The sequence below is a fragment of the Triturus cristatus genome, chromosome 9, assembly GCF_964204655.1.
Source record: "Triturus cristatus chromosome 9, aTriCri1.1, whole genome shotgun sequence".
In the NCBI taxonomy this organism is placed as follows: domain Eukaryota; kingdom Metazoa; phylum Chordata; class Amphibia; order Caudata; family Salamandridae; genus Triturus; species Triturus cristatus.
Window position 1 is genome coordinate 21,163,865 of NC_140592.1, and position 18,472 is coordinate 21,182,336.

Here is an 18,472-nt window from a genome sequence, read left to right on the forward strand (position 1 = left end):
CCATCAATTGACCCTATCACTCATCCATCCTTTTTCTCATCCATTTATCCTTTCACTCCTTCACTCATCTATTCATCCTTTTGTCCACCTACCCTCCCTTTCACTCACTCATCCATCCTTACATCCACCCTTTCACTCATCCGTCCATCCTTTCACCCTTGCACTTATCAATTCATCAATCCATCCATCATTTCACTCATCCATCCACCCACTCACTCATCATCCACTTTTTCACTCATCCATCCTTTCACTCATCCATCCACCCTTTTACCCATCCAGCTACCCTTCCACCCATACATCCAGCTATTTACCTTTTCTCTCATCCATCCCTCCACTCACTCATCAATCCATCCTCTCTCATTATCCATCTATTCAATCTTTCATTCATCCATTCACCCTTTCACTAATTCAACCAGCCATCCACCCATCCCTTCACTTACTCACTCGCTCACCTTTTCATATTAATTTTGGGCTGACCCTCTTTGAGAAGAGGCCCATCAAGAACTTCATCCTCGCTGCAGGAGCCATTCCAGGACTGGGACAGAAGCCACCCAGGGCGGAGACAGGATCCACCACAGGGGGGGACAGGAGCCATCAAAGGCGGGGGGGGGGGGACAGGATCCACCACAGGGGGGACAGGAGCCATCACAGGCGGAGGGGAGGGGACAGGAGCCACCACAGGGGGGGACAGGAGCCATCACATGCGGAGGGGGGGACTGGAGCCACCACATGGGGGGACAGAAGCCATCACTGGGGGGGCAAGGAGACATCACAGGAGGGGGAACAGGATCCACCAGGGTGGGCACAGGGGTGGGCATACAGTATTCAGGTATCATCTTGGTCTCTTCCAGGGTGGGGTAGGGCTCCTCAACCCCTCCTGGACCTGACAACGAGACGACGGGCTCTCTTTCTAAAATGTTAGTTTTGCCACCCCCCACTGTGATGTACAGTACTTAAAAGAGATACTCCAAGAGAACTGGTTTAACTGATTGTCCTCCATACTTTGTTAATCAGTGTGGGTGCGATTGTGCCATTTCTTTATTTTATTACATTATAGACTGCATGTTTGAAGAACTGAGGTTTGCTTACAATTTAGTGACAGTAATTAAGCTCTGTGAAGAGAACCACGTGCTGCCTCTGTGTAATCAGGGCCGGTTCTACGATTTTTGGGGCTCTGGGCAGAAAGGGAATGAGTGAGGCCCCTCTAAATTGCAGAGACATGATGCATTCAGGGCTGTTTGCATCTGAATAGATGCCCCTGCTCCTGAAGCTGCAGCCCCTCCCTCTCAGTCACCTTCAAGCACCTCTTAACAGCTCATCAAGGGCTAAAGGTGCGAGGGTGGCCATCCCGCTGTGCCTCTCCAATGCTGCTGAGTATCTGAGCTTTGGTACTGCATCGGAGTCTGTTACACCCGACCTCAGCAGCAACGGAGTCAAGAAGGAGGTGGGTGGAAGCTGTGCCGGCTTTAGGGTGGTGCGACCGGTGTCCGGTTAAAATTACGGACAAATGGCGTCCCCGAAATTACGGATTGTCCGTGAAATTTATGGACGGTTGGTCACCATAGGAGAGGGGGGGGAGAGAGAGGGAGGGAGAGGTAGGGAGGAGAGATGAAGAGAGAAAGAAAGACTGTGAGCAGAGAGGGGAAGAGAAGTGAAGTGAAGGGGGGAGAAGGAGGGCATGGGGGACAGGGGGAGAGAGGGGGAGGGGAAGATGAGGAGGAGGAGGAGGAAAGGAGGAACAGAGAGAGGGAGAGAGAGGGGGAAGAGAGATGAAAAGGGAAATAAAGAGAGAGGAGGGGAAGCGAAGTGCAGGGTAGAGAAGGAGAGCAGAAGGGAAACAGAGAGAGGGAGAGAGAGGTGGGAGGGAGGTGAAGAGAGAAAGAGAGAGAGGAGGGGGAAAGAGGAGGGAAGAGGAGGGCAGAGGGGAAATAGAGGGGGAAAGAGAGAGCTGGGGAGGAGAGGCGAGAGAGAAAGAGAGGAGGGGGAAAGAGGAGTGAAGGGGAGAGGAAGAGAGTAGGGGAAACAGAGAGAGGGAGATAGAGGTGGGGAGGAGAGGGGAAAAAGAGAGGGAAAGAGAGAGGTGGGGAGGAAAGGCGAAGAGAGAAAGAAAGGCGAAAGAGAAGCAAGGGAGAGACAGAGAGAGAAACTGAGGAGAGAGAGAAACAAGGAAAGCAAAGGTGGAGAGAGAGGGAGAGGAGAGGCACAGAGAGAGGAGAAAGAGAAGCAAGGGAGGGGAAAACAGAGGGAAAAAGAGAGGTGAGGAGGGGCAGAGATGGATAAAGAAAGGAGAAAGGGGGAGGTAAAGAGATAGATAAGAAGGAGGAAGGGAAGCAAGGAAGAGGAAAACAGAGAGAGAGATAGACTGTGAGGAGAGAGAAGAGGGACAGTCAGAGGTGGAGAAGGGCAGCAGAGAGATAGAGGTGCGAGGGGAGAGAGGGAGGAGAAGTGAGGGGAATAGATATAGACAGCGAGGAGAGGGAAGGGGGGCAGTCAAAGGTGGAGAAGGGCAGCAGAGAGATAGAGAAGCGAGGGGAGAGAGGGAGGAGAAGTGAGGAGAATAGATATAGACAGCGAGGAGAGAACGAGCCAATGAGAGAGAAAAGGGACGGAGGGGAGAGAGAGCAAAGGGAAGGAGGGATGAGAAAGAAGTTAGAGTGAGAAAAAGTAGAGGAGGGAAAAGAAGGATAACGAGACACGGGAATCGAGAGAGAGGGGAAAATGAATGAATGAATAAATGAATGAATGAAAAGACCCAAAAAAAGGGAGCAGAAAGATCGAGGTAGAGAGAATTATTTTGATGTGAGGGGTGTGCAAAAGAAGCCAATGGGAACAAAGAAAGGGAAAGATAAGGATGGGAAGGAGAAGCAGAGAACTAGGCATTCAAGAGAGAAATTTAGATTGTGAGGAGCGAGAGAGGGGAAATAGAATGATAAAACAAGCAAGAGAGAAGGGGCGATTCAGAGAGAGAGGAGAAAGAGAAAGCAAGTGAGAGAGAAGGGGTGATTCAGAAAGAGAGAGGAGAAAGAGAAAACAAGTGAGAGAGAAGGAAGGGGCAATTCAGAGAGAAGAGAAAGAGAAAACAAGTGTGAGAGAAGGAAGGAGCGATTCAGAGAGAGAGGAGAAAGAAAAAACAAGTGAGAGAAAAAAGGAAGGGGGAACCTGACAGACAGGGCGGAGGAAGAGAGAACAAGTGAGAGAGACAAGAAAGCGAGAACTGAGGAAGGAGATAATATACAGGCAGGGAAAGGAGAGAGAGAATGGAGGGAGAATAGGAAAAATAGAAGGAGTGAGACAAAGTATCAAGAGTGAGGTGCGAGGAAAGAGAGAGACCAGGAGAAGCGATAGAAGGAGATGGGCGAAGAGATACAGAAGAGGGAGCAGAAAGAGATGGAGAGAGTGGGAATTATATGTAATCATAGGATGAGAAGAAGGTGTGAAAAGGATGTGTGGAAAACAGAGAAAGATAAAAGAGAGGGGTAGGGAGAACAGAGAGGGGCTAAAAGAGAGAGCAATAGACAGGAAGGAGAGAGAGGAAGGAGACGTTGTGAAAGAAAAGGTATGAAAGAAGGAAGAAAGGATCAAAGGAGAGGTGGGAAAGGGTGAAGAGAGAGCAACGGATAATATGAGAGACAGGGAGATGAGGAAGGAGAGCTGGGGAGAAGAGGGAGAAAGGAATGGGTGAAAAAAAACATAGAAAAGAAAGAGAGAGAAATGGACAAAGGGGAGAGAGTTCTATACAGGCAAGGGTGTCAAGAGGTGAAAAAAGAGGGACTGAGAAAGGATTTGAGGATGAAGGAGGGAGGAGGAATGAGGGATCCAAAAAAAGAGTGAGGGGAGAAAGAGGATAAATAGAAATAGGGAGGAGAGAGGGATGCTAAAGTTAAGATAAAGAGTGAGATGGAACAGAGAAGAAGCAGACAGAGGGTGGAGACTGAGAGAGAAGGGAGAATATATAAAGAGAAAGAGGTGAGCAAGAGAGGGATAGAGGAAGAGAGAGGAAGGGAACAGCTAAAGAAAAAGCTTGAGAGAGAAGAGTAAGAAGTGAGAGAGAGGGAATGAGAGACAGGGGAGAAGGCAAGATAAGGCTTTAGAGAGAGGTGGTTGAGAGAGAAAGAAAAGTTGACAGAAAGATAGTGAGAGAAAGGGATAGAGTGAGAGAGATGGGTAGAAGAGTGAGAAAGAATGATAAAGAGATGCAAGCCAAGAAAGATGGTGTGCGGAGGAGGAGTGTTTCATTTACAAGGTCACCCCATCAATGAAAACACCGCCCCTGTCTGCATTCCCATGGCCGCCAACACCAAACCCACCCAGGGGTGAGAGCCAGGCCGGGCGTCATTGCGGGTCTCCTGCATCACTCTCTGATGCCGAGGTATCGATGGGTGATGGCCAGTCAGGTTTTATGCGGGCGAGCTCTATTTAGGGCCTACTCAGCCCTTTTGGCAGCTGACAAACAACAGGTGTTTGTGCACTCACAAGGCGAAGGGGCATTAAAGATGCCTTTAAATCTTGTTACATTTATTCTGTGTTCAGGGACAGAGGTCAAAAGTCAGTTCATATCTACAATTTTTTTTTTCTCTTACTGCAAAGTTCCAGGATTTTGTAAAGTGAACTGGCTGACAAAGGTGTTGTACAATAAGGGGGCCATTATGATGGCAGGCGGATCGCCATCATACCACAATTTACCCCCTGCCATATTACTATGGCGAGGGGTACCGCGGCGGATGGAAAGACCGTCCGCTGCTTCTCCGCCGGTCGCCAATCGTCACGATTGTTGGCCGGGCGGAAAAAGCACACGATATGGTGGCGGTGCCTTGCAGGCACCGCCATCCATTTTATGATGGCTGCGTTGGGGATGCCTTTCCATGGCAGAGACTCTGCCATGGAAAGGCATGCGGTAAATGACTTTGGGGGCCCGTTGCGGGCCCCGGGGGGGGGAAGCCCCTTCATTGCCATGCAGAAGGTGGCAGGCACTGCGCGGTGTCTGTCACGTTGTGCATGGCAATGCACAACATGCATCTTTGGCATTGCGGCCGGTGCTGCCTACAGCACAGCACGCCGCAATGTCAAAGATGCGGGATGCGACCGCCAGGGTGGTGGTCGCATACTAATTGTCAGTGCGGGACCGCCACACCACTGGCAGCCGGTCCCAGCACCGCTAGGGTTGGGGGCGGACTGAAGTCCACCCACCATCCTAATGGGGGCCTAAGTGTGAAATGAAAGGCTGTGGGATGTCGTATTTTATTCTGAGGTGCATTTAAAAAGTGAACTGTACAAACATTGCAAAATAAATTTCAGTAGTTATGAAAGCCTTTGTTTCTTTAATTCTGTGTGATGAAAAAATATATTTTATAGACCGAAAGTAAATCAGAACACTTTACTTGGTGATGTGTTTGCTGAAACCCAATTTCTACAGATTGTTTGCACACTGTATAGTTTTCTAAGTAAAACTGCATGTGAGTGGGAACATTTTTGGCAATTTCAATACAAAAGGTGCTGTCTGTAAATGACAGTGCACTGCCCCCTCATGCTTTATTAATAAAGTTATCAAATGCGAGTTTTCTAAGATCAACTGAGATATATTCCTGCCCTGATGGTAATGCTATTAGTGAATTAAGAGGCAAGTCAGGGGTCATGTGCACCCTAAATGTGGGCTTGATTTTTATTATGCATAGAGCAATAGTTTAGTCTATTAATTCAAACCGAATAGGATTTTTTTGTACAGCAGGAATGCTGAACTCGTATATTGCAAGGTGTTCCTATGTGATAATGAAGAAAATGGTATCTCTGAAACATAAAATGTTTGCCAAGAATGACAAAATGAGACCAGTTTATGCGTCAAGTACATCACAGTGAGGTTGAGTAGATAGTTCAAGGTACTGGACCTGCAGGTCTGGTAACATTTTTATGATTATTCGAGGCATGATAACACAATTACGTCTGAGAACTGAGAGACTCACAGGAGCAAAGTGGTGGCAGTCCAACCACTGCTGCACCGGGCGGTCCCACTGCCCCATTACAAGTTGGGGGCTCGGACTGCCATTGCACCGCTGTAGCCGCCATGGAACTGCCATTCCCTGGTGGTTGCACGGCGGTCAGGGCCTCAGTAATATGCTGGTGGTGCCGCTGCAGCACCGCTATGCATATTACAAGTTTCAGGACCGCCAGCGGTGTCATGAATGTCTTTTCCCCATAAAAAAGGCTGGAGGTCCTGAAACAAAGGGGGCCCTACAAGGTCCCCTGTTGCCCATGTGCATAGGGATACATGCAGGGGAAGGGCACAACATGTGCCTTCCTGTGTGCATAAACCCCATTCCTGCAAGACATGGACCGTTCAATCCATGCCGTGCAGGAAAGTTTTTGGTGTTCCCATTGCGGTTTCCATTTTCAGGAGCACCGCCATAGGACTGCCAAGAAAAGCCCGAAGGACACGTGGTAACTCATAATCTGTCAGTCGGTGGGCACACAGGTTTGGCGGTGCGGGAGCGGGCCGCCGGAGTCGCAGTTTGCTCTCGCACCATCAAACTCACAAACAGGCCCTAAGTGAGAATATGTGGCTGCTCACACTAGTTTTTCACGTTCTTTTGCATTAAGCGCTACTTCATTTTAGACACCACAGTGCATTTTCATTAAGAATATAGTGCTAAATACCGGCAATAAGTTGGGGGGAAATCATATCCCAAGTGCACTTTTAGCAAGCGTGAGCAGCTGCTCGTGCTCACGATTCATGTTCTCTTGCATTTAAGCACTATTTCTTAGCAGTAAATGCATCCTTGCGCCAGTTTTGTATGCGACGTGGCATCTTTGCACGACCAAAATAGAGCTAAATGGAGAATTACTCTTCTTGCATGATTCCACATAATCTCACAGAATATATGGCCAATTCCAGGTGCCTGCAACGCACAGAATTACGTGAGTCATGCCCACCCCTTTTGAAAGCACCCACCCGGGCCTCAATTGTGCCAATATCACCTCTTCTCCCACTTTGTAATTCTTAATGCCTCCCAGACTTCACCCTGCTCCCCTTAAAGGAATCCGACAAGCTTTAGCATGCCTCATCATGGCCCTGAAGAAATATGACTACATCACCCCTTCCCAAATGGAACTCTACCGGTCCCCCTTGCCAGCCTGTGCCATCTTTATACCCACCTGCTTTTTCCGCCAAATCATTACTGTGCAGCCTCGGCTCTCTGGGCACCCTCAGACTGAAGATGAAGTGCAAACGACAAAGCAACGCTGTTTGGACAAAACATCGATTCAAAAACATCGGGAGACAGACGTTTCGGAAATTAAATATCGTGACACACAAATAGCGTGAAGCACAAATATCGTTGACGAGAATATTGTTTCATGAGGTAAATAATATCATTGTAAATAATACTGATGGTGTTAAAATTGTTTTCACTAATATCGTGGTTAAAAAGATTGTTTTTTTATTATTTTAATGTGTTTTAGTTGTAATATTAATGGTATGTGTTACTATTGTTAAAATAAATGTTAATTGTTTTTATATTGCTTGTAATTTTAAGTGATTCTGAATTTTGTATTCTTTTTTAATAGTAATTTATTGAATCATAGTGGGTTGTTGGGTTTGGATAGAGTGGGAAGTTAATTAGGTAATAATTAATTAGGAACTATTTATTATTATTTATTTAATTATATAATTGATTTATATTATGTAATTTAAGTAATACTGATTTAATTTTGATATATGCTATTTGTGGGCTATTAGTTTTTTAGGGGTGTAGGTTGGGAAATTAATTCAATCAATCAATCAATTATTGATGTAACAATTCATTTGTAATGGTTGATTAATTGATTCTAATATAATTTATGAAAGACATTCATTTTACTGATATTTTAGTCATGGGCTGCAAGGTTTGTAGGGGTGTAGGGTGGGAAGTTAATTAAGTAATAATTTACAATGTATTAATAATTATTATTTCATTGTTTTTTAAATATGTAAAATATGGAATACTGATCTATTTGACTCATATTTTAGTTTCTGGATGTTAGGTTTATAGTGCTATGTGGTGGAAATTGAATTAAGTAATAATAAGTTAACTATTCATTATTATTTGTTAATTCATTATTTAATTGAATTTTAAATATGTAAATTGTGGATTACTTATTTATTTCATTTTATTTTAGTTGTGGGATGCTAGGTTTTTAGGGGTCTAGGTTATAAGCTTATTAAGTAATAATTAATAAGCAATTAATTATTAATAGTTAATTGATTATTTAATGTTTTTTAAATATATAAGTTATTGAACAATTATTTTTTTAGGTATATTTAGGTGTGGGTTGTTAGGTTTGTAGGAGTACAAGTTGGGAAGTTATTTAATTGATAATTGAATGACAATTATTTATTAATTTTTATTGAATAGTGACTATGTAAATTGATTCATTCTTTTAGTTTTTTAATAAATACATATCTTTTTTATGTTAATTAATATTTATTTTAAGAGTTAAATATTTGTTCTACATTCATGGGGTTACTCATATAATTATTGTTTAGGATTTTAGTGGTGGGCGAAAATTCTTCTCTGACAGCGGAGTTCAACGAGTTTTGCCCACTCCGTGTTCTGCTTGGAATGCGAAGTTCCAACAAAGCTCCACCAACCGTTATGTGGCAAAGTATTTTCTTGCATGCGGCTCATCAAGGTTAAGTTGGCATGCATGAGCTAGAATGTGCATTCCCTCGCATGATTTTTGGGCGCTAGAACACCTCCTGGCGAGATGTCTCAATGTGGGTGGTCACAGCAGTTTGTGACGTTTCGCATTGAGAAAGCTGCAGCTCGAGTAGAAAACCTACTCGAGCTTCAGAAAGAAGCAGCACCCTCTAGTGAGCCACAAGATGCAGTTCTGTCTGCTTTACAGTGCAGAACAAGCTCATGGGGCTAAAAATCAGTGTGAGCAGCGCGACATGCCGAATTCTGCCTACTTGTGGAACTCTGTGGAATCTCATGAAGTTTTTATGTAACTCCGCAGAATTCCACGGAATTAAACTCTGCGAGTTACGCCCACCCCAAGTATTTTCACTATTCTTCCTTAGACTGCAAAAGGGATAGTAAAATGAACCTCTTTGCAGTAAACACTTTCCTTACTGTTGAGCCGCTTGGAGTGGGAATAATACATTTCACCTCTCCAAAATCCAACACTTTCCCTACTGTTAAATAGACTGGAGTTGGAATAGTAGATTTCACCCCTACGAAAGCCAACGCTTCCCCTACTGTTGCATTGTTTGGAGTGAGAATAGTAAATTCCACTCCTCTGACGTTCAACCATTTCACTACTGTTGTGTTGTTTGGAGTGGAAATAATAAATGTCGCCCCTCTGAAATCCAACACTTTCCCTACTGCTGCATATATTTGAGGGGAAATGGTAAATGTTAGTCCTCCAAATCCAAGACTTTCACTACCGTTGCACTATTTAGAGTGAGAATAGTAAAGTGAACCCCTCTGAAGTCCAACACTTTCCCTACTGTTGCATAAACTCAAGTGAACCAGTATATTTAATGGTCTTAGATTCTAATAGTTCTCATAATTTTGGTTAATTAGATTTTATAGCACTAATTGTTTTATTTTTTATTTTATATTTGTTTTTATTTTTACATTTATTTATTGTTTATAGCATTTTTTGTAAATGTGTTTTGGGGATTTTTCAATGTTTCATATATTATTTATTATCTACATTAGTTAACATTTTTTCTTTTTCAGGTGTTTTTATTGTTTATGTGTTTAGTGTGTATGTATATTTTATATACATATATCTGTCTATAGTTTAACATATTTAACAAAAACTTGTATTTTACATTATAATAATTTTATGAATATTTGTTATTACTGCAAACATATATAAATGTGTGTGTGTGTTCACATATATATTTTCAGATTGATAAATGTAAAATCAAAAAAATTTATATAATGTAAAATAAATATTTGTATTAATGTTACACTATATATACATATAAGTGTGTGTATATATATATATATATATATAAATATATATATCTATGTACAAAACACACACACACACATATATATATATTAATATTAATATATATATATATATATATATCTTGGTAGAGGATGTGGTCTAACGGTTAGAGTGGTCAAGCTCGAAGCTGGGGTACAGGGTTTGATTCTTGGCAGGGACGCTCAACATCCTGTGATGTTGGGCAAATCACTTAAACTCCCTGTGCCTAACAAAATGAATTTGTCCATCTGTAACGCAACTGGTGCTCATGTAAAGCGCTCTGAAACCTTCGGGTCAAATTCACGCTATATAGCCACCCCCAAAAAAATATATATATATGACGTGTTTGTGTGTTTATATAAGTATATATTTATTTATAGTATTAAATATTAGAGGAATATCTTTAATTTACATTATGTTCAATTTATATATTAAAATATTTAACATTTACTACTTTGACCTCTATTTATTTAAAAAAAATATATATATATTTTTGTCGATTTGTGGACGATATTGGTGTCAACAATACTTTTTTGGGATATTTTTGTGCTTACCATTATGAGCATAATATTGTGGTAAACAATATTTTTGACACAATATTTTTGGCAACCATATTGTTTGCCATGGTATTGTGCCAGTGATCCCACAGCAACAGGCCCTCTCCGTCGATACAGCAACGATACGGAAGGCCAGCCCCGTATCCATCGGGACCGCCCAGCCCTGCCCCAACATGGGAAAGACCTGACGATGCTCCTTTTGGAAGAACTCTACTTCCTGACTCAGTAGACACTTCACCTCCACACACAGAACTCAGCCCCAGTCTCTAGATGTATCTTATTGTAACGCTGTCTTGGGGCTTTAAGTGGGCCGGGTCCCTCCGAGTCTCAGACCCCGCAGTAACTTAAAACGGACATTGAAAGGTGTCCCTTTCGGCCCTCTATTCATGTCCTTAACTTTCATGCAAAGCTGCTGATGGATTTCTGAACAATGAGGGTAAAAACGTTCAGGAAAGCCATGTCGTTCCTGCTTGTATTTCACACGCTTTACTGAATCTTGCATTCCCTATGAGCGTTCACTTTTTCACGCATGTTGTGTTATGTTTTTTCTTTCAGGCACTATATTATCTCTTGCAAACTTTATAATTTGAATTGAGTCGCATCCAGGTGTTTATAACAGGAACAATTGAGTGGAGGCTGAAACTAGTGAGAGTTTCTCTCAGTGCCTGTCAATGGGTCAAACAGCTGTTCAGAATACATGGCCATCCAATCCTTGGCCTCTCTGCAAAGCGCACAGAGCAGTGGTCACGTATGCCGGTTGCAGTTGGGATTCTATGCAAACATGTGGGTAAAGTGGCAATCTACGACAATTTTATTGTATATGTTTAAGTCACGCCTTAATTATATAGGCTTCGCCCCTATGGGAGACCCCCCTACTTTTTTTCGTTGCACTTAAAGCCCTGCTCTGACTTTGACCCTGTAAAGCGCTCCGCGGCCTTTCAGCAAGCTTTGATCTATACAGATACTACATACATACATACGTACACGCTCATACCGGGCCAATAACGGCCCATTCAACACAGAAGAACCAACATCAACCCTCATCCGGGTTCTGAAAGTGACATCCAGGACCCATAAGTTGAAACCTCAGAGCCCTCATGGGACACTCAGTCCTAGGCCCCACAGGACGAGTCTGCCAACATCCTGGGCCTCGAACCTGCCACTGACATCCCTCCCCCTGGGTCTTACACCAACACCCCCATCATGGGGCATTCATCTGCCCCCATCCCCTGCACTGAGCTGCTGAGTATGCTGCGCCCGTTCCAAAAGTCATGGTACGAAATGAACAAACTTTGACAATACAGCATTAGATAGTCTTGCCCTCCCTTCATCTTAAACGCCTGAATTTTCCTCAGGGAAAAATAACACACGTGTGGTCAAAACTCAGAGAGGCCCAGCTCTGTTCGAATCTGGCTTTCTTTCCATCAGATATTTTCACTTCTCAGACATCCCTTTAACTTACTAACCAGTCCGGAATAAGGAACAATAATGATAAAACAATGTTTAGGATTTTAGTGGAATAAACACTATAAGAATATAAAGAAGTACTGAATCCAGTTCAGTTTGAACTCCAAAGTGAAAGTGTATCTCTAAAAAGCTATAAATGCTTGCACGATCCTTGTGTCCATCAAGCATGGCCGCCACAGCTTTCTCGGTGCCTCCTGAATTAGATTAATTTCACACAAAAGTGTGCAGCATGATGTACCAAAGAGAGGTGTAAGAACCATTGACCCATAGCAACCTCAATACCATATACAGTTAACACCTTGTTTCAAACATAAATATTGTGCTGACAACGCAAGTAAACATTGTTCATAATGTTTCGGCTTCAGTTATTTGACAAAAAGCCTCCTTCAGGACAAGACAATTTGAAATCATGGTAAATACTGATCAATAAATTCTCAAATATTAACTAATGTAAATATTCTTTTCACTGACAATAAAAACCAGCATTCTAAGGAATGATGGCCTCAAATGTTTCAATGTTCATTGTTAAAATCCAGCAGTGACATATTCTGTTTAATCGCAGGCCTGAGTTCCGTTTTCTAATTCAGACTCATTTAGGTGAACTGTGATGAACGCAGATCATTGGGAAAAGGCAGGGTCCAGTTGGAGCCACAAATGTCCACTTTTATAATAAATCAGATGATCACAGAACTCTGTTTAACTTTAAGCTGCCAGCATGAGCCCTGACATCATCAGCATTCTTGGCCTCACCATGGTGACCACATCCGTCCCACCTTGGGGCAACACCGCTGAAGTTAGCCACATCCCAAGCACCCTTACACTGCCAACATCAGCACCATTCTCATACCTTTCTAAGCCTACCTACATCAGCCTCATCTGCAAACTCCCTTACCCCAGAACATCTCCCCCACCCTCTCACTTCACATCGCCTCTTCATGTGCCCCTGACACTGGCCTCATCGTCCGCCCCCTTATCGTGCCAACATCGGTTCAATTCATCCCCATTTGTCATATTATCTCTATGTGAGTCCCCTCTGTTTCACCTCTGCCTCCCTATCCTGAGACCCTAATCTGCACCTGCCGCATCCTATGCCTGCTTGTCATCGCTATATTATTCCAAATATGAGCCCTTTATCCTGGTGTGTCATCTCCATCCGAGGCCTCTACAGCGTGAGAACTTCCGCCCCATCATGACATCCCTTAGTATAACATCAAGCACATCTCTCCCACCATCCTAACCTCATTCCCTTTGGAACCCTCGCCTTGGCCCGCCATCTCCCAACATCAACATCACATCTGTCCTCTAATCTGCCACCACTAGCACCTTCTGACATCACCTTGTTTACATTCAGGGGCCTCTATCATGGCTTCCCTTAGACAGTGGCCTGGGCCCCTAAACCATGGTCACCTCCCCCCAGAGCCTGAGACCACCATCTCTCAGCAATCATGGCATCACTCTACTGTCCTCAAAGACGGTCATGTCCTCACCTACTCTGAGAAGATCCAGCCAACAGTCTCATGACCTGCCATCAGAAGCCACACTGAGTGCCCACTCTGCATGTCAGCGGGGCCCCCACCAGGGTTCACCTTACCTTCCAGATTAGGCCAAAGTCAGGCCTCAGCTTACCTTCTGTTAGCTACTAGGACTTACATTCTATAAGCAGCCAAGACCTCCCTTTCAAAATAATTCAGGGCCAGAACTAGATCTCAGTGGACGGGTCACTCCGCCACAACGGTGACCGCTGAAATATCAATCCCATAGGATGTAACCAAGCCGTACCTGCCAGCAGCTGCATCCAGGCACAGATCTTGTAGACAGTGGCCGTGTTGCAGAAGAAGAAGAGGGCGAAGCAGGTGATGCAGCCCAGGATGAGCACCATAGAGAGGAGGACAAAGAAGGCGGCCGCCTTGAAGGCTGCCGACGGGATGCTGGAGAAGTCTGTGAAGGAGCCCTGGCATGTCAGGTCCCGGTTGGGCAGCCCATTGTCCACGCAGTAGTGGAAGAGGCCGAAGTAGCCCGGCTTTGGAGTGTTGATGCTGTCCCCGATCCAGTAGGGCTGAATGAAGACCACCACGTTGATGATGGCGAAGCAGATGGTGAAGATGGCCCACAGGACGCCGATGGCCCGCGAGTTCCGCATGTAGTTCTCATGGTAGAGCTTGGAGGCCTCCTGGGAGGGCAGCATTGTGTGGGTCTGTGCGGCACAGCTCGCTCCAGCTGGGGGGTGACAGGAGCCGGGGGCCCCTTATCCGTCAGCCTTAAGAGTAGGAAGGCCAAAAAGAGAGGAAGCCAAGAGCTTCAAATGCTACAACCGTAGGTTCAAAGGACCACCGAAGCAGGTGAAGGCAAGGAGACCATTGGATGGGATGTGTCTCCACAATGCGGGAAAATCCAGGAGTCCTCTGTGTGCCGGCCCTACAGATAAAAGCGCCAGCAGACTGGGGGGAAATCCAAGGGTGCCCTGTCTCGTAACCCTATCAATACAGGAGCCACCGGGCTATAGAAAATCCAAGAGTGCCCTGTCTCTCAACCCTATCGATACAGGAGCCTCCGGACTATAGGTAATATGGGAAATCCAAGAGTGCCCTGTCTCTCAACCCTATCGATACAGGAGCCACCGGGCTATGGGAAATCCAAGAGTGCCCTGTCACTCAACCCTATCGATACAGGAGCCACCGGGCTATAGGAAATCCAAGAGTGCCCTGTCTCGTAACCCTATCGATACAGGAGCCACCGGGCTATAGAAAATCCAAGAGTGCCCTGTCTCGTAACCCTATCGATACAGGAGCCACCGGGCTATAGGAAATCCAAGAGTGCCCTGTCTCTCAACTCTATCGATACAGGAGCCACCGGGCTATAGGAAATCCAAGAGTGCCCTGTCTCTCAACTCTATCGATACAGGAGCCACCGGGCTATAGGAAATCCAAGAGTGCCCTGTCTCTCAACCCTATTGATACAGGAGCCACCGGGCTATGGGAAATCCAAGAGTGCCCTGTCTCTCAACCCTATCGATACAGGAGCCACCGGGCTATAGGAAATCCAAGAGTGCCCTGTCTCGCAACCCTATCGATACAGGAGCCACCGGACTATAGGTAATATGGGAAATCCAAGAGTGCCCTGTCTCTCAACCCTATCGATACAGGAGCCACCGGGCTATGGGAAATCCAAGAGTGCCCTGTCGATACAGGAGCCACCGGGCTATGGGAAATCCAAGAGTGCCCTGTCTCCCAACCCTATTGATACGGTAGCCACCGGGCTATGGGAAATCCAAGAGTGCCCTGTCTCCCAACCCTATTGATACAGTAGCCACCAGGCTATGGGAAATCCAAGAGTGCCTGTCTCTCAACCCTACAGGTAGAAAGGCCAGCTTAGGGGAGAAGCTAGGATCCCTCTACTATTAAACCCAAGGATGGCACAAGGCAACTCGGATGGGGATGAGCCGACAGCCATACACTTGAGAACTTTTGTGGGCAGGTGAAAGAAAGCCGATGACTCTCCACCCTACAGTCATAGGACTACCGCGGCTAGCTGGAGGCCACTAGCATAAAACAGTAGGAGAATCCGCACAAGGGAAGGAGTCAGGGCCCCAGTCCTATTGGACCCTAATGTACAACAGTGGGGGCAGAGGGGTCCACAGGGCGAGGAGATTCGGCCATGTATTACCTTATTGTACAAGAGGAGGGACAGGGGTGAACTTGTATCGGGCTCCCCAGAAGGGGAGAAGTTAAGGGGGGCTCTGTCAGCCCTAGTAACGCAGGCGCCAGCCAGAGTAGGACAAGGACACGTGCCCCTCTCTTTCGGAGGTTGGAGAGCCCCCGCCACGAGGACAGACTCCGAGGACCCACCAGTCTACAGGTGTAGGAGTAGAGGGGACGGCTTAGGGTGAGACACCGGGTGGACAGGGGGCGCTATGAGTGAGACTTCAGGGCACTCAATTCTTGAGCCCTAGTAGACAATGTACAGAGCCCGGGCTGTAAGGGGCGCAGGGAGGAACAGCCCCTTTTGGGGTCCCTCGTAGGGGGAGTCACAGGTGGCATCAAGGGGCCCATACTGCCAGGCTCCACTGCTGACTGAGGTGTCCGGGCGCTCCCTGAGACCAGGCGGCTGGTGGACGCCCTCACACCCCCTCCAGCCCCCGGCCCGACCTGCCGCCTCCACGCCGCAGCTGCCGCTTCATCCGTGATAATGGTCCGTGGGCTCCACTGGCGCGCGATCCCGAGGCCGGGCGCGCTCCCGCGGCACTGCAGATCTGTGCTCGGTGGTTGGGAGTGCAGCGTCCCCCGCTTCTGCAGGCAGTCCCGGCGATGCACCCCTCCCGGGGGCACCGGATCCACAATTCAAAGTATGTGCGTCCACAGCCTCCTGTGGGGGCCAGGGAGCGGGGATAGCGCCCACACACCGGGCCCGGGCAGCCCTGTCCGGCAGGGAGCCCCCTGGCAGCCGTCAGCAGCCTGGCAACCCCCTCCTGCCCAGCCAAGAGGTGATGCGGGGCGTCTGGAGGGCTCCCAGGGCCCGGGGTCACAGGTGCATGCCCGGTGTGCCCACGGCTGCCAAGAGATGCCTCCGAGATGCCGAAGATGCTCAGAGATGCTGCTCACAGACCCGGGGTTGGGTACCAGCACCCAGGACTCCTCCCCCTGCCATAGCAACCGTGTCAGCCGGCAACCAATGGGCGTGCAGCACCGATATCACGTGACTGTTATCATCTTACAACTACTACTAACGTTATTGTACTCGAGCACATCGATGTTATTAATATTGGCTTTATTGATCCTAGTATAATCTTCATTGGATTATAATTATGTTACCAATCCTGACGCCACGAGACGGTAATCACCCTTCTCTATCACTGGATCTGTGATCGTTCACTAGTAACAGTTATAATAACGACAATGATACTGGTGACAACCACAAAACAACATTAATAAAGATAATATTGCTGGTAATTTGATCATATAAATCCGTATGCCTCATAGTATGATGGCGGTGACGCGTGGAAGCAGTGCCCGCGGTAACACGCCTTTAATAGACTCAGAACCGGTGACCTCTGAACTCGCTGCTCAGACAGTGTGAAAGGCGGGTCACCGTACTGATTGACAACTGCCAATTACCAATGAAAGTGATGGAACGCAAAAACCCTAGCAACGGGGAAAGCAAACCCGTACCGGTATCCTCCCTTCAGTAGACCAGACTTCACACTAACTCATTCACACAAGCAGTCATTGGTGGGGCCCATAACACCAACACTCACGCTAGCCATTCCACGGTCTGCACACAACAGGAGGGATGAGCGGTTCAAGCGCTCGACATGTGAGGGGAACACCTTATAACCTATAGGGAAAGAAAAGTCATTTTACAACAATATACATCAAATACCCTTCCACCTACAGATCTCAATCCTAATCATCAAGGCACTCCTCCCACATTGATCGATGAATCATTTAGTTGGATTGGTTGATGGTGATTTAGAACCAGCTAAAGCACATTCAAGATTAAGATCTTACCTTTCTTAATAAACCACAAACTCATTTCTTGTTAATCAATATCTGTTTATCTAATTTTCTGGAAGAGTTAAATTCGCATTTGGAAATTTATATCAGATTTCAAATATAGCGCAGAACATTATATTTACCTAATCTGGCTATTCCGAGTCCTCTAAGTCATTGGTTCATTTTGCAGTCAGTTGTCAAAGTTCAAAGTTCTTTGCTCAGCACGCTATCTCAATAGATCAGCAAAGACCAGAGACGTGCAAGCATCTGTCAGTGCCCATAGAATTAGGAAAAGTTTCCAGTCATGAAAAAATTGGGCAGCATCTGGACCATCTAAGACTCAGGAAAACGCAGCAGTCACCCTAAGTAGTAGAGTTCGTATAGTGTCACCGTCGTCGTCGTTGTCATCAGAAAGAACGATCGCAATAAGCGTGCCTCTCTATTCTACCGTGTATTTTTATAATGAAATCAAAGCAAGAAGATACATTTCGTTATTTTAATACGGTCGTGATTGGTTGGTTGGGATCGTCCGATGCTAAAGTTTGCGACTTTGGTACAGTTCAAGGGGTGATGTCATACGTTCATTTAAAGTTAGTCCGTTCCGGTTTACTGTGAAAGTCTATTGTCTTTTCGTCTTGGCCGTCATCCCACAGTGTCCTTGCTTGGGAACACGAAGATCAGGGTTCAGGACGAGGTCTTGGAAGACTTTGTCGCTCCAGCGCTCTTCACTCCATACCTCGTGAGACAGTGGACACTTCGTCGTGTCACGTCCGCAGCCATTTGGGGTTTTATGCCTAAACGCCAACTTAAGCGAAACAAACACAAAGAGTAATTAATGCATAGAAATAATAAATCTAATGTTAACCCCTTACTAATCCCTCTATGTGCTTGTATCTATCTAGCGTATAGTGGCATTTAAAGCAATTGTATTCACCCTTTTGGTCCTCTTCTCGGGCAACATTAAAGACATCACAAAAGCAACAT

General features: G+C 45.9%; 1 protein-coding gene across 2 annotated transcripts in view; it reads right to left on the reverse strand.

The window, feature by feature from the left end:
* The window catches only part of LHFPL4 (LHFPL tetraspan subfamily member 4), a 322,093-nt gene extending 305,525 nt beyond the window's left edge, over positions 1–16,568 (reverse strand). For both annotated transcript variants that reach the window (XM_085624262.1, XM_085624261.1), the window contains exon 1: positions 13,779–16,568. In XM_085624262.1, coding sequence (XP_085480388.1) covers positions 13,779–14,184 — 406 coding nt within the window. In that variant the 5' untranslated portion in view covers positions 14,185–16,568. The remainder of the gene's footprint in view (positions 1–13,778) is intronic.
* Between the last annotated feature and the right edge of the window lie 1,904 nt (positions 16,569–18,472).